At 41.1% G+C, this 15500-nt stretch overlaps 1 protein-coding gene and 1 long non-coding RNA gene across 5 annotated transcripts; both read right to left on the bottom strand.

Annotated features, from left to right (window-relative positions):
• Window positions 1–5912: 5912 nt before the first annotated feature.
• Window positions 5913–14813, bottom strand: LOC127919299 (elongation factor Tu, mitochondrial-like; the record flags this gene model as incomplete). The annotated part of the gene is made up of 4 exons (XM_052502804.1): window positions 5913–6304; window positions 6412–6531; window positions 13090–13241; window positions 14678–14813. Coding segments are annotated over 4 exons (579 nt in total), but the record flags the coding sequence as incomplete, so codon positions are not given.
• LOC127919298 (uncharacterized) lies at window positions 6538–12290 on the bottom strand. Of its 4 annotated transcripts, none has more exons than XR_008102515.1 (4): window positions 12265–12290; window positions 11717–11816; window positions 9875–10074; window positions 6538–8363 (listed from the first exon to the last, which is right to left on the bottom strand). It is a non-coding gene; the product is annotated as an uncharacterized LOC127919298 (long non-coding RNA). The 4 variants fall into 4 exon arrangements; XR_008102514.1 differs by lacking the exon at window positions 12265–12290 and adding an exon at window positions 12189–12214; XR_008102517.1 differs by lacking the exon at window positions 12265–12290 and adding an exon at window positions 12189–12214 and having other exon boundaries at window positions 9925–10074.
• Window positions 14814–15500: the final 687 nt, after the last annotated feature.

Below are 15500 nucleotides of genomic sequence, written 5' to 3'. Positions count from 1 at the left end.
CTTAAGGACAACAAAGTCAAGGTATTGGAGTGACCATCACAAAGCCCTGACCTCAATCCTATATAACATTTGTGGACAGAACTGAAAAAGCGTTTGCAAGCAAGGAGGTCTACAAACCTGACTCAGTTACACCAGCTCTGTCAGGATGAATGGGACAAAATTCACCCAACTTATTGTGGGAAGCTTGAGGAAGGCTACCTGAAACGTTTGACCCAAGTTAAACAATTGAAAGGCAATGCTACCAAATACTAATTGAGTGTATATGAAATAAAAGCTGAAATAAATCATTCTCTCTACTATTATTCTGACATTTCAAATTCCTACAATAAAGTGGTGATTCCAACTGACCTAAAATTGGGAATTTTTATTAGGATTAAATGTCAGGAATTGTGAAAAACTGAGTTCAAATGTATTTGGCTAAGGTATATGTAAACTTCCAACTTCAACTGTACATATGAGATGAGTAATGTAGGATATGTATACATTATCAAAGTGGCGTTATTTAAAGTGACAAGTGATACCTTTTATTAAATGTATTTAGGTGGCCAGAGATTTGAGTCTTTATGTTGGCAGCAGCCTCTCTATATTAGTGATGGCTGTTTAACAGTCTGATGGCCTTGAGATAGAAGCTGTTTTTCAGTCTCTCGGTCCCAGCTTTGATGCACCTGTACTGACCTCGCCTGGATGATAGCGGGGTGAACAGGCAGTGGCTTGGGTGGTTGTTGTCCTCAATGATCTTTTTGGCCTTTCCGTGACATCGGGTGGTGTAGGTGTCCTGGAGGGCAGGTAGTTTGCCCCTGGTGATGCGTTGTGCAGACCGCACTACCCTCTGGAGAGCCTTGCGGTCTTGAGGGCGATGCAGTTGCAGTACCAGGCGCTGATACAGCCCGACAGGATGCTCTCGATTGTCCATCTGTAAAGGTTTGTGAGTGTTTTAGATGGGGGGGTGAGTGGTTATTTTCCTGACACCACACTCAGAGGGCCGTCTCGTCGTTGTTGTTGGTAATCAGGCCTACTACTGTTGTGACGTCTGCAAATTTGATGATTGAGTTGGAGGCGTGGCCACGCAGTCATGGGTGAACAGGAAGTACAGAGGGGGCTGATGGAGTATGTACAATTATCACATGAAATTATGAATCGGGGCACTAGTCCATTATTTGACAAAATTGATCAGTTTAGTTGTGTTCATTTCAATTCAATAAAAGGTTCAACATATGAAATTAAAATGATACTTTTCTCCCTCACTTTCCACAGGCTGTCAGGCTGCAGCATCACAGAGGAAGGCTGTGCTTCTCTGGCTTCAGCTCTGAGGTCAAACCCCTCCCACCTGAAGGAGCTGGACCTGAGTGGAAATACTCCAGGAGTCTCTGGAGTAAAGCTGCTCTCTTCTGTACGAGAGGATCCCCTCTATACACTGGAGACACTGCGGTGAGTTTTACTGATCAGGTTCATGAGCACACTGATATAGTGATCAGTAAGCCATTGTAGACATCCAGACACGGGGTCATATTCAACACATGCTAGTTTCTTATTGGATAAGTTCAGGTAGTTCCTGCCCGTTTTGTTCAGTGTTCTTCTCTTTGATGTCTAGTGAATACGACCCCTATATGTCTAAGCTGCTGTATGAGGACTTAGATCCACTTCCCTTCTTTCCTTCCCAGGTTAAATGATTGACAGCTCACAGATTCAGTGAAGGAATGGCCTCAACTCAAAATCCTTGGTTGTGGTAGTGCCCCGCAGTTAAATGTTTTTCCAACAGTTACTAAATGAATTTCAAAGTGCATGAATGTAAATATTTAATGTTTCGAATCAATGATAATAGCTCCTTGAATCTCTCAATCAATCAGAGAGCTCTGGTGAAGTGGTGCGAGGAAAATAACCTCAACAAACACGTCACCGGGGGCCCACTGCCTGCCCTCCAGGACATCTACAGCACCCGGTGTCACAGGAAGGCCAAGAAGATCATCAAGGATCTCAGCCACCCGAGCCACGGCCTGTTCACCTCGCTACCATGTAGAAGGCGGAGACAGTACAGGTGCATCAAAACCGGGACAGAGAAACAGGACAGCTTTTATCTCCAGGCCATCAGACTGTTAAAGAGGGCGGAGGGGTGGGTGGTTGGATGGGTGTGGCTGAAGAAACGGGATGAGAGGTTGAGACCCACTTTTTAGTTTTCTTGTTTGAATATTGTACCGGTGTTCTGTTAGCTTAGTAAAAAGCCCTCCTTTTATAATGACTTGTTATATACATATTGACTGTAGTTCAGTGTTACTATAGTCAGCTTCTTCATCTCAACAACCTTATAGTCTTCCTAGTGACTGAACATCTTACCAGACTGTATTTCAGTGTTACTATATTCAGCTTCTTCATCTCAACAACCTTATAGTCTTCCTAGTGACTGTACATCTTACCAGACTGTATTTCAGTGTTACTATATTCAGCTTCTTCATCTCAACAACCTTATAGTCTTCCTAGTGACTATACATCTTACCACTGTATTTCAGTGTTACTATATTCAGCTTCTTCATCTCAACAACCTTATAGTCTTCCTAGTGACTGTACATCTTACCAGACTGTATTTCAGTGTTACTATATTCAGCTTCTTCATCTCAACAACATTATAGTCTTCCTAGTGACTGTACATCTTACCAGACTGTATTTCAGTGTTACTATATTCAGCTTCTTCATCTCAACAACCTTATAGTCTTCCTAGTGACTGAACATCTTACCAGACTGTAGTTCAGTGTTACTATATTCAGCTTCTTCATCTCAACAACCTTATAGTCTTCCTAGTGACTGAACATCTTACCAGACTGTATTTCAGTGTTACTATATTCAGCTTCTTCATCTCAACAACCTTATAGTCTTCCTAGTGACTGTACATCTTACCAGACTGTATTTCAGTGTTACTATATTCAGCTTCTTCATCTCAACAACCTTATAGTCTTCCTAGTGACTGTACATCTTATCAGACTGTATTTCAGTGTTACTATATTCAGCTTCTTCATCTCAACAACCTTAGTCTTCCTAGTGACTATACATCTTACCACTGTATTTCAGTGTATTATCTGTCTCAGGATTGTCTTGTGTTGTACACTGCTTTGTAGCAGCTTGGCTTTTTGAAAATGTAGCATTTCTTACATTCTATGTGACCCTGTGTGTTAATCTATGTGACCCTGTGTGTTAATCTACGTGACCCTGTGTGTTAATCTATGTGACCCTGTGTGTTAATCTATGTGACCCTGTGTGTTAATCTATGTGACCCTGTGTGTTAATCTATGTGACCCTGTGTGTTAATCTATGTGAACCTGTGTGTTATTCTATGTGACCCTGTGTGTTAATCTATGTGACCCTGTGTGTTAATCTATGTGACCCTGTGTGTTAATCTATGTGAACCTGGTGTCATTCTATGTGACCCTGTGTGTTAATCTATGTGAACCTGTGTGTTAATCTGTGACCCTGTGTGTTAATCTATGTGAACCTGTGTGTTAATCTGTGACCCTGTGTGTTATTCTATGTGACCCTGTGTGTTAATTTTTACATTTTACATTTAAGTCATTTAGCAGACGCTCTTATCCAGAGCGACTTACAAATTGGTGCAAACACCTATGACAACCAGTGGAACAGCCACTTGCATCTAAATCTTGTTGGGGGGTGAGAAGGGGGGTGAGAAGGATTACTTACCCTTACTTACCCTATCCTAGGTATTCCTTGAAGAGGTGGGGTTTCAGGTGTCTCCGGAAGGTGGTGATTGACTCCGCTGTCCTGGCGTCGTGAGGGAGTTTGTTCCACCATTGGGGGCCAGAGCAGCGAACAGTTTTGACTGGGCTGAGCGGGAACTGTACTTCCTCAGTGGTAGGGAGGCGAGCAGGCCAGAGGTGGATGAACGCAGTGCCCTTGTTTGGGTGTAGGGCCTGATCAGAGCCTGGAGGTACTGAGGTGCCGTTCCCCTCACAGCTCCGTAGGCGAGCACCATGGTCTTGTAGCGGATGCGAGCTTCAACTGGAAGCCAATGGAGAGAGCGGAGGAGCGGGGTGACGTGAGAGAACTTGGAAAGGTTGAACACCAGACGGGCTGCGGCGTTCTGGATGAGTTGTAGGGGTTTAATGGCACAGGCAGGGAGCCCAGCCAACAGCGAGTTGCAGTAATCAAGACGGAGATGACAAGTGCCTGGATTAGGACCTGCGCTGCTTCCTGTGTGAGGCAGGGTCGTACTCTGCGGATGTTGTAGAGCATGAACCTACAGGAACGGGACACCGCCTTGATGTGAGTTGAGAACGTCAGGGTGTTGTCCAGGATCACGCCAAGGTTCTTAGCGCTCTGGGAGGAGGACACAATGGAGTTGTCAACCGTGATGGCGAGATCATGGAACGGGCAGTCCTTCCCGGGAGGAAGAGGAGCTCCGTCTTGCTGAGGTTCAGCTTGAGGTGGTGATCCGTCATCCACACTGATATGTCTGCCAGACATGCAGAGATGCGATTCGCCACCTGGTCATCAGAAGGGGGAAAGGAGAAGATTAATTGTGTGTCGTCTGCATAGCAATGATAGGAGAGACCATGTGAGGTTATGACAGAGCCAAGTGACTTGGTGTATAGCGAGAATAAGAGAGGGCCTAGAACAGAGCCCTGGGGGACACCAGTGGTGAGAGCGCGTGGTGAGGAGACAGATTCTCGCCACGCCACCTGGTAGGAGCGACCTGTCAGGTAGGACGCAATCCAAGCGTGGGCCGCGCCGGAGATGCCCAACTCGGAGAGGGTGGAGAGGAGGATCTGATGGTTCACAGTATCGAAGGCAGCCGATAGGTCTAGAAGGATGAGAGCAGAGGAGAGAGAGTTAGCTTTAGCAGTGCGGAGCGCCTCCGTGATACAGAGAAGAGCAGTCTCAGTTGAATGACTAGTCTTGAAACCTGACTGATTTGGATCAAGAAGGTCATTCTGAGAGAGATAGCGGTAGAGCTGGCCAAGGACGGCACGCTCAAGAGTTTTGGAGAGAAAAGAGAGAAGGGATACTGGTCTGTAGTTGTTGACATCGGAGGGATCGAGTGTAGGTTTTTTCAGAAGGGGGTGCAACTCTCGCTCTCTTGAAGACGGGAGGGACGTAGCCAGCGGTCAGGGATGAGTTGATGAGCGAGGTGAGGTAAGGGAGAAGGTCTCCGGAAATGGTCTGGAGAAGAGGAGGGGATAGGGTCAAGCGGGCAGGTTGTTGGGCGGCCGGCCGTCACAAGACGCGAGATTTCATCTGGAGAGAGAGGGAGAAAGAGGTCAGAGCATAGGGTAGGGCAGTGTGAGCAGAACCAGCGGTGTCGTTTGACTTAGCAAACGAGGATCGGATGTCATCGACCTTCTTTTCAAAATGGTTGACGAAGTCATCTGCAGAGAGGGGAGGAGGGGGGATTCAGGAGGGAGGAGAAGGTGGCAAAGAGCTTCCTAGGGTTAGAGGGTTAATCTATGGTCAACTGTATTTCATATTCTTTATACCAAGTAAAGCTGTTATTCATATTGCCGTGTGACATCGTGTCCATCTGTGATTGAATTACAGCTATGAATGTTCCTACAGTAATAAATAGGTCAACCTGTGTGGTGAAAGCTATGATTCCTTATTGATGTCACCTGTTAAATCCACTTCAGTGTAGATGAAGGGGAGAAGGATTGTTAAGCCTTCAGACATGGATGTGTACAGTATGTGTACAGTATGTGTACTGTGTACAGGATGTGTACAGTATGTGGGCCAAGGCATTTAAGGTGTTCTATTGGTCCAACTAAGATTGATTTGACATGGAACAAAAACATTTCACTACTAAACCATCTAAATGGTATATGAAGCAGCTAGTTCAGGTGACTATTGCTGCCCAAACCTGCATCTAAAGAACCTAAACCTTTATTATACAAAGTCACCAAATAATGAAGTAGATGTTTTACTATTAAATACATTTTATTACACAAGCGGACAATGACAGTCTGGCCTTTTCACAGAAAGACAACTATGAACATCTCATTGTTGGTCAGTAAAGCAGAGAGACATGCAGTCTCAGCAGCTCCTTACTGCTGTGTGTGTGTCTAAAGACCAATATATTGGACAGCTAGATACTTCCTCCCCCACCATTAGTCCCCCTCCCATATTTTCTGCTCTCTCCTCAGCCCCAGTTGTGTTGGTCTTCCTCTGTGGTGGTCAGTATGTCAGTAACCAGGCCGGTGCCAATAGTTTTGTTGCCATCTCTGAGAGTGAACCGTTGACCTTTCTCCAGAATCATAGGCTGGCGCAGCGTGAGGGTCAGAGATGTGTCTTCACCTGGCATCACCATGTCCTGTTAGAGAGGAGAAGGTCAAGCACAGCCCTGGAACTATGCTACACACTTTATTTCAGAATACACAAATCACATTGGGGGGAAAAAATTGACAGATGGACACATACCTTGTCTCCTGCCAGGTAGACCCTGCAGGCCATGTCCCAGGTGAGGGAGAACATGACTGGCATGAAGTTACTGACAAAGGGCTTGTGTCTGCCTCCCTCCTCCTTACTCAGAACATAGACCTGGGATGAAGAGATGTTTTAATGACACATTCTACATCCATTCCATTAAAGAACACGTATCCTAACCTTGGACTATGAGAATAATACACTAGTACATAAACACAATTTACAAATATACCACAAATACTATACCATAGCTCCAGACAGACATTTCATTTGATCAAATAGTTTAGGGTCAAATTTAAAACGCTGAATAAAGGGAAATTATTTCAGAAGACGATATACTGGGAATACTAGACTGCAACACTACGCATACAGTACACCTAGAGTTCACACTCCTCTAGGGCTGCTAGCTGAAGATACAGACCTGGACTTTATGATATGATACAGACCTGGACTTTATTTATTTATGATACAGACCTGGACTTTATTTATTTATGATACAGACCTGGACTTTATTTATTTATGATACAGACCTGAACTTTATGATATGATACAGACCTGGACTTTATTTATTTATGATACAGACCTGGACTTTATTTATTTATGATACAGACCTGGACTTTATTTATTTATGATACAGACCTGGACTTTATTTATTTATGATACAGACCTGGACTTTATTTATTTATGATACAGACCTGGACTTTATTTATTTATGATACAGACCTGGACTTTATTTATTTATGATACAGACCTGGACTTTATTTATTTATGATACAGACCTGGACTTTATTTATTTATGATACAGACCTGGACTTTATTTATTTATGATACAGACCTGGACTTTATTTATTTATGATACAGACCTGGACTTTATTTATTTATGATACAGACCTGGACTTTATTTATTTATGATACAGACCTGGACTTTATTTATTTATGATACAGACCTGGACTTTATTTATTTATGATACAGACCTGGACTTTATTTATTTATGATACAGACCTGGACTTTATTTATTTATGATACAGACCTGGACTTTATTTATTTATGATACAGACCTGGACTTTATTTATTTATGATACAGACCTGGACTTTATTTATTTATGATACAGACCTGGACTTTATTTATGATACAGACCTGGACTTTATTTATGATACAGACCTGGACTTTATTTATGATACAGACCTGGACTTTATTTATGATATGATACAGACCTGGACTTTATTTATGATATGATACAGACCTGGACTTTATTTATGATATGATACAGACCTGGACTTTATTTATGATATGATACAGACCTGGACTTTATTTATGATATGATACAGACCTGGACTTTATTTATGATATGATACAGACCTGGACTTTATTTATGATATGATACAGACCTGGACTTTATTTATTTATGATACAGACCTGGACTTTATTTATTTATGATACAGACCTGGACTTTATTTATGATACAGACCTGGACTTTATTTATGATACAGACCTGGACTTTATTTATGATACAGACCTGGACTTTATTTATGATACAGACCTGGACTTTATTTATGATATGATACAGACCTGGACTTTATTTATGATACAGACCTGGACTTTATTTATGATACAGACCTGGACTTTATTTATGATACAGACCTGGACTTTATTTATGATATGATACAGACCTGGACTTTATTTATGATATGATACAGACCTGGACTTTATTTATGATATGATACAGACCTGGACTTTATTTATGATATGATACAGACCTGGACTTTATTTATGATATGATACAGACCTGGACTTTATTTATGATATGATACAGACCTGGACTTTATTTATGATATGATACAGACCTGGACTTTATGATACGATACAGACCTGGACTTTATGATACGATACAGACCTGGACTTTATGATACGATACAGACCTGGACTTTATGATACGATACAGACCTGGGCCTGGACTTTATTTATTTATGATATGATACAGACCTGGACTTTATTTATTTATGATACAGACCTGAACTTTATGATATGATACAGACCTGGACTTTATTTATTTATGATACAGACCTGGACTTTATTTATTTATGATACAGACCTGGACTTTATTTATTTATGATACAGACCTGGACTTTATTTATTTATGATACAGACCTGGACTTTATTTATTTATGATACAGACCTGGACTTTATTTATTTATGATACAGACCTGGACTTTATTTATTTATGATACAGACCTGGACTTTATTTATTTATGATACAGACCTGGACTTTATTTATTTATGATACAGACCTGGACTTTATTTATTTATGATACAGACCTGGACTTTATTTATTTATGATACAGACCTGGACTTTATTTATTTATGATACAGACCTGGACTTTATTTATTTATGATACAGACCTGGACTTTATTTATGATACAGACCTGGACTTTATTTATGATACAGACCTGGACTTTATTTATGATACAGACCTGGACTTTATTTATTTATTTATGATACAGACCTGGACTTTATTTATTTATGATACAGACCTGGACTTTATTTATTTATGATACAGACCTGGACTTTATTTATTTATGATACAGACCTGGACTTTATTTATTTATGATACAGACCTGGACTTTATTTATTTATGATACAGACCTGGACTTTATTTATTTATGATACAGACCTGGACTTTATTTATTTATGATACAGACCTGGACTTTATTTATTTATGATACAGACCTGGACTTTATTTATTTATGATACAGACCTGGACTTTATTTATTTATGATACAGACCTGGACTTTATTTATGATACAGACCTGGACTTTATTTATGATACAGACCTGGACTTTATTTATGATATGATACAGACCTGGACTTTATTTATGATATGATACAGACCTGGACTTTATTTATGATACAGACCTGGACTTTATTTATGATACAGACCTGGACTTTATTTATGATACAGACCTGGACTTTATTTATGATACAGACCTGGACTTTATTTATGATACAGACCTGGACTTTATTTATGATACAGACCTGGACTTTATTTATGATATGATACAGACCTGGACTTTATTTATGATATGATACAGACCTGGACTTTATTTATGATATGATACAGACCTGGACTTTATTTATGATATGATACAGACCTGGACTTTATTTATGATATGATACAGACCTGGACTTTATTTATGATATGATACAGACCTGGACTTTATTTATTTATGATACAGACCTGGACTTTATTTATTTATGATACAGACCTGGACTTTATTTATTTATGATACAGACCTGGACTTTATTTATTTATGATACAGACCTGGACTTTATTTATGATACAGACCTGGACTTTATTTATGATACAGACCTGGACTTTATTTATGATATGATACAGACCTGGACTTTATTTATGATATGATACAGACCTGGACTTTATTTATGATATGATACAGACCTGGACTTTATGATATGATACAGACCGGGACTTTATGATACGATACAGACCTGGACTTTATGATACGATACAGACCTGGACTTTATGATACGATACAGACCTGGACTTTATGATACGATACAGACCTGGACTTTATGATACGATACAGACCTGGACTTTATGATACGATACAGACCTGGACTTTATGATACGATACAGACCTGGGCCTGGACTTTATGATACGATACAGACCTGGGCCTGGACTTTATGATACGATACAGACCTGGGCCTGGACTTTATGATACGATACAGACCTGGGCCTGGACTTTATGATACGATACAGACCTGGGCCTGGACTTTATGATATGATACAGACCTGGGCCTGGACTTTATGATATGATACAGACCTGGACTTTATTTATGATATGATACAGACCTGGACTTTATTTATGATATGATACAGACCTGGACTTTATTTATGATATGATACAGACCTGGACTTTATTTATGATATGATACAGACCTGGACTTTATTTATTTATGATACAGACCTGGACTTTATTTATTTATGATACAGACCTGGACTTTATTTATTTATGATACAGACCTGGACTTTATTTATTTATGATACAGACCTGGACTTTATTTATTTATGATACAGACCTGGACTTTATTTATTTATGATACAGACCTGGACTTTATTTATTTATGATACAGACCTGGACTTTATTTATTTATGATACAGACCTGGACTTTATTTATGATACAGACCTGGACTTTATTTATGATACAGACCTGGACTTTATTTATTTATTTATGATACAGACCTGGACTTTATTTATTTATGATACAGACCTGGACTTTATTTATTTATGATACAGACCTGGACTTTATTTATTTATGATACAGACCTGGACTTTATTTATTTATGATACAGACCTGGACTTTATTTATTTATGATACAGACCTGGACTTTATTTATTTATGATACAGACCTGGACTTTATTTATTTATGATACAGACCTGGACTTTATTTATTTATGATACAGACCTGGACTTTATTTATGATACAGACCTGGACTTTATTTATGATACAGACCTGGACTTTATTTATGATACAGACCTGGACTTTATTTATGATACAGACCTGGACTTTATTTATGATACAGACCTGGACTTTATTTATGATATGATACAGACCTGGACTTTATTTATGATATGATACAGACCTGGACTTTATTTATGATATGATACAGACCTGGACTTTATTTATGATATGATACAGACCTGGACTTTATTTATGATATGATACAGACCTGGACTTTATTTATGATATGATACAGACCTGGACTTTATTTATGATATGATACAGACCTGGACTTTATTTATATGATATGATACAGACCTGGACTTTATTTATGATATGATACAGACCTGGACTTTATTTATTTATGATACAGACCTGGACTTTATTTATTTATGATACAGACCTGGACTTTATTTATTTATGATACAGACCTGGACTTTATTTATGATACAGACCTGGACTTTATTTATGATACAGACCTGGACTTTATTTATGATACAGACCTGGACTTTATTTATGATATGATACAGACCTGGACTTTATTTATGATATGATACAGACCTGGACTTTATTTATTTATGATACAGACCTGGACTTTATTTATTTATGATACAGACCTGGACTTTATTTATGATACAGACCTGGACTTTATTTATGATACAGACCTGGACTTTATTTATGATACAGACCTGGACTTTATTTATGATATGATACAGACCTGGACTTTATTTATGATATGATACAGACCTGGACTTTATTTATGATATGATACAGACCTGGACTTTATGATACGATACAGACCTGGACTTTATGATACGATACAGACCTGGACTTTATGATACGATACAGACCTGGACTTTATGATACGATACAGACCTGGACTTTACGATACGATACAGACCTGGACTTTATGATACGATACAGACCTGGACTTTATGATACGATACAGACCTGGGCCTGGACTTTATGATACCATACAGACCTGGGCCTGGACTTTATGATACGATACAGACCTGGGCCTGGACTTTATGATACGATACAGACCTGGGCCTGGACTTTATGATACAGACCTGGGCCTGGACTTTATGATATGATACAGACCTGGGCCTGGACTTTATGATATGATACAGACCTGGACTTTATTTATGATATGATACAGACCTGGACTTTATTTATGATATGATACAGACCTGGACTTTATTTATGATATGATACAGACCTGGACTTTATTTATGATATGATACAGACCTGGACTTTATGATACGATACAGACCTGGGCCCGGACTTTATGATACAGACCTGGGCTTTATGATATGATACAGACCTGGACTTTATGATACGATACAGACCTGGGCCTGGACTTTATGATACGATACAGACCTGGGCCTGGACTTTATGATACGATACAGACCTGGGCCTGGACTTTATGATACGATACAGACCTGGGCCTGGACTTTATGATACGATACAGACCTGGGCCTGGACTTGATGATACGATACAGACCTGGGCCTGGACTTGATGATACGATACAGACCTGGGCCTGGACTTGATGATACGACACAGACCTGGGCCTGGACTTGATGATACGATACAGACCTGGGCCTGGACTTGATGATACGATACAGACCTGGGCCTGGACTTGATGATACGATACAAACCTGGGCCTGGACTTGATGATACGATACAGATCTGGGCCTGGACTTGATGATATGATACAGACCTGGGCCTGATGATATGATACAGACCTGGGCCTGGACCTGATGATATGATACAGACCTGGGCCTGGACTTTATGATATGATACAGACCTGGGCCTGGACTTTATGATATGATACAGACCTGGGCCTGGACTTTATGATATGATACAGACCTGGGCCTGGACTTTATGATCTGATACAGACCTGGGCCTGGACTTTATGATATGATACAGACCTGGGCCTGGACTTTATGATATGATACAGACCTGGGCCTGGACTTTATGATATGATACAGACCTGGGCCTGGACTTTATGATATGATACAGACCTGGGCCTGGACCTTATGATATGATACAGACCTGGGCCTGGACTTTATGATATGATACAGACCTGGGCCTGGACTTTATGATATGATACAGACCTGGGCCTGGACTATATGATATGATACAGACCTGGGCCTGGACTTTCTGGTGGGGCTGGATGGAGCCTGGTTTGCTCATAACCATCCCTCTCCTAATGTCCTCCCTCTTCAGCCCTCGGACCAGAGCCCCCAGGTTATCTCCTGCCTCTGCTCTGTCCAGAGACTGGTGGAACATCTCAATGCCTGGGGAGGAGAGAGGGGGAGCGAGGGAAAGAAAGAGATGGAGACGGGAGGTGAAGGAAGAACAATTCAGAACGGTGCTGTTTTGAGGTTTAGGATGGAGTTGATGGGTTACCAGAGGGATATTTTGGGTAACTGTCCAGTAGTCTTATTAGTGGGTAATTGGTGCTAGAAGTGCAGTGGAGAAACTGTTGTAGTTGTAACTTGGTGTTAGAGCTAGTTCTGTCACCACACTGTACTAGGGGTTAGAGCTAGTTCTGTCACCACACTGTACTAGGGGTTAGAGCTAGTTCTGTCACTACACTGTACTAGGGGTTAGAGCTAGTTCTGTCACTACACTGTACTAGGGGTTAGAGCTAGTTCTGTCACTACACTGTACTAGGGGTTAGAGCTAGTTCTGTCACCACTCTGTACTAGGGGTTAGAGCTAGTTCTGTCACCACTCTGTACTAGGGGTTAGAGCTAGTTCTGTCACTACACTGTACTAGGGGTTAGAGCTAGTTCTGTCACTACACTGTACTAGGGGTTAGAGCTAGTTCTGTCACTACACTGTACTAGGGGTTAGAGCTAGTTCTGTCACTACACTGTACTAGGGGTTAGAGCTAGTTCTGTCACCACTCTGTACTAGGGGTTAGAGCTAGTTCTGTCACCACTCTGTACTAGGGGTTAGAGCTAGTTCTGTCACTACACTGTACTAGGGGTTAGAGCTAGTTCTGTCACCACTCTGTACTAGGGGTTAGAGCTAGTTCTGTCACCACTCTGTACTAGGGGTTAGAGCTAGTTCTGTCAGTACTCTGTACTATAATAAGAGCGTCTGCTAAATGACTTAAATGTAAATGTAAATGTTAGAGCTAGTTCTGTCACTACACTGTACTAGGGGTTAGAGCTAGTTCTGTCACCACTCTGTACTAGGGGTTAGAGCTAGTTCTGTCACCACTCTGTACTAGGGGTTAGAGCTAGTTCTGTCACTACACTGTACTAGGGGTTAGGGCTAGTTCTGTCAGTACTCTGTACTAGGGGTTAGAGCTAGTTCTGTCACCACACTGTACTAGGGGTTAGAGCTAGTTCTGTCACCACTCTGTACTAGGTGTTAGAGCTAGTTCTGTACCACTCTGTACTAGGGGTTAGAGCTAGTTCTGTCACCACTCTGTACTAGGGGTTAGAGCTAGTTCTGTCACTACACTGTACTAGGTGTTAGAGCTAGTTCTGTCACTACACTGTACTAGGGGTTAGAGCTAGTTCTGTCACCACTCAGAACTAGCCCTAACCCCTAGTACAATCAGTACACTGTGACAATGAACAGCAATTAGTGTTGAACTGTACTTACAGGAATAATTATAGTAATATGAACACAGTTTTACAGCATATGTTACCCTGTGTGCTACAGCTCTAAAATTGAAATAAATCTTTCTATAGTGGTGTGGCTCCCCATTCACTTACCAGTGACCACAGACTTAAAGGCACGGTTGTGCCCCACAAACTCACAGTCGTCGCCCTTCTTAATGACACCCCTCTCCAAAGTGCCAGTCACCACCGTACCCCTGCCTGAAAGAGGGATGAATGAATACACGATTAATAAATGGTGTTGATACCCAGAGAGAGACGTGGTTAGACAACAGCAGACAGATCAGAACAGAGAGAGACGTGGTTAGACAACAGCAGACAGATCAGAACAGAGAGAGACGTGGTTAGACAACAGCAGACAGATCAGAACAGAGAGAGACGTGGTCTGACAACAGCAGATCAGAACAGAGAGAGACGTTGTTAGACAACAGCAGACAGATCAGAACAGAGAGAGACGTGGTCTGACAACAGCAGATCAGAACAGAGAGAGACGTTGTTAGACAACAGCAGAAAGATCAGAACAGAGAGAGGCGTGGTTAGACAACAACAGACAGATCAGAACAGAGAGAGACGTGGTTAGACAACAGCAGAAAGATCAGAACAGAGAGAGACGTGGTTAGACAACAACAGACAGATCAGAACAGAGAGAGACGTGGTTAGACAACAGCAGACAGATCAGAACAGAGAGAGACGTGGTTAGACAACAGCAGACAGATCAGAACAGAGAGAGACGTGGTTAGACAACAGCAGACAGATCAGAACAGAGAGAGACGTGGTTAGACAACAGCAGACAGATCAGAACAGAGAGAGACGTGGTTAGACAACAGCAGACAGATCAGAACAGAGAGAGACGTGGTCTGACAACAGCAGATCAGAACAGAGAGAGACGTGGTTAGACAACAGCAGACAGATCAGAACA

Source organism: Oncorhynchus keta, unplaced genomic scaffold (assembly GCF_023373465.1).
Source record: "Oncorhynchus keta strain PuntledgeMale-10-30-2019 unplaced genomic scaffold, Oket_V2 Un_contig_16283_pilon_pilon, whole genome shotgun sequence".
Taxonomy (NCBI): domain Eukaryota; kingdom Metazoa; phylum Chordata; class Actinopteri; order Salmoniformes; family Salmonidae; genus Oncorhynchus; species Oncorhynchus keta.
This window is presented reverse-complemented; position numbering and strand designations above follow the sequence as displayed.